Below are 1,005 nucleotides of genomic sequence, written 5' to 3' on the forward strand. Positions count from 1 at the left end.
AGCCTAGTCGGTGTGAGTCAGGCACGAGGTCCCGGTCCCTGGGGCAGCTCGCTCAGGTAAATATTTCCATAACCTTATGGAGAGAAAGGACTTTGAGACATGGCTTGATAACATTTCTGTTACATTTCTTTCTCTGACGGACTTGCAGAAAAATGAAACTCTGGACCACCTGATTAGTCTGAGTGGGGCAGTCCAGCTCAGGCACCTCTCCAATAACCTGGAGACTCTCCTCAAGCGGGACTTCCTCAAACTCCTTCCCCTGGAGCTCAGTTTTTATTTGTTAAAATGGCTCGATCCTCAAACTTTACTCACATGCTGCCTGGTCTGTAAGCAGTGGAATAAGGTGATAAGTGCCTGCACAGAGGTGTGGCAGACTGCCTGTAAAAATTTGGGCTGGCAGATAGATGATTCTGTTCAGGACGCACTGCACTGGAAGAAGGTTTACTTGAAGGCTATCTTGAGGATGAAGCAGCTGGAGGACCACGAAGCCTTTGAGACCTCATCACTCATTGGACATAGTGCCAGAGTGTATGCACTTTACTACAGAGATGGACTTCTCTGCACAGGGTCAGATGACTTGTCTGCAAAGCTGTGGGATGTAAGCACAGGGCAGTGTGTTTACGGCATCCAGACCCACACCTGTGCAGCTGTGAAGTTTGATGAACAGAAGCTTGTGACAGGCTCCTTTGACAACACCGTGGCCTGCTGGGAATGGAGTTCTGGAGCCAGGACACAGCATTTCCGGGGGCACACAGGGGCGGTGTTCAGTGTGGACTACAGTGATGAACTGGATATTTTGGTGAGTGGCTCTGCGGACTTCGCTGTGAAAGTATGGGCTTTATCTGCTGGGACATGCCTGAACACACTCACTGGGTATACTGAATGGGTCACCAAGGTGGTTTTGCAGAAGTGCAAAGTCAAGTCTCTCTTGCACAGCCCTGGAGACTACATCCTCTTAAGTGCGGATAAATATGAGATCAAGATTTGGCCAACTGGGAGAGAAAT

General features: G+C 49.4%; 1 protein-coding gene across 1 annotated transcript; it reads left to right on the plus strand.

Annotated features, from left to right (window-relative positions):
* Positions 1–24: 24 nt before the first annotated feature.
* LOC121138140 (F-box/WD repeat-containing protein 2-like) lies at positions 25–1,000 on the plus strand (the record flags this gene model as incomplete). Its single annotated transcript, XM_040740947.1, has 1 exon — positions 25–1,000. A coding segment is annotated over exon 1 (924 nt), but the record flags the coding sequence as incomplete, so codon positions are not given.
* Between the last annotated feature and the right edge of the window lie 5 nt (positions 1,001–1,005).

This window comes from Mesocricetus auratus, unplaced genomic scaffold (assembly GCF_017639785.1).
Source record: "Mesocricetus auratus isolate SY011 unplaced genomic scaffold, BCM_Maur_2.0 contig_1919_pilon_obj, whole genome shotgun sequence".
Lineage (NCBI taxonomy): Eukaryota > Metazoa > Chordata > Mammalia > Rodentia > Cricetidae > Mesocricetus > Mesocricetus auratus.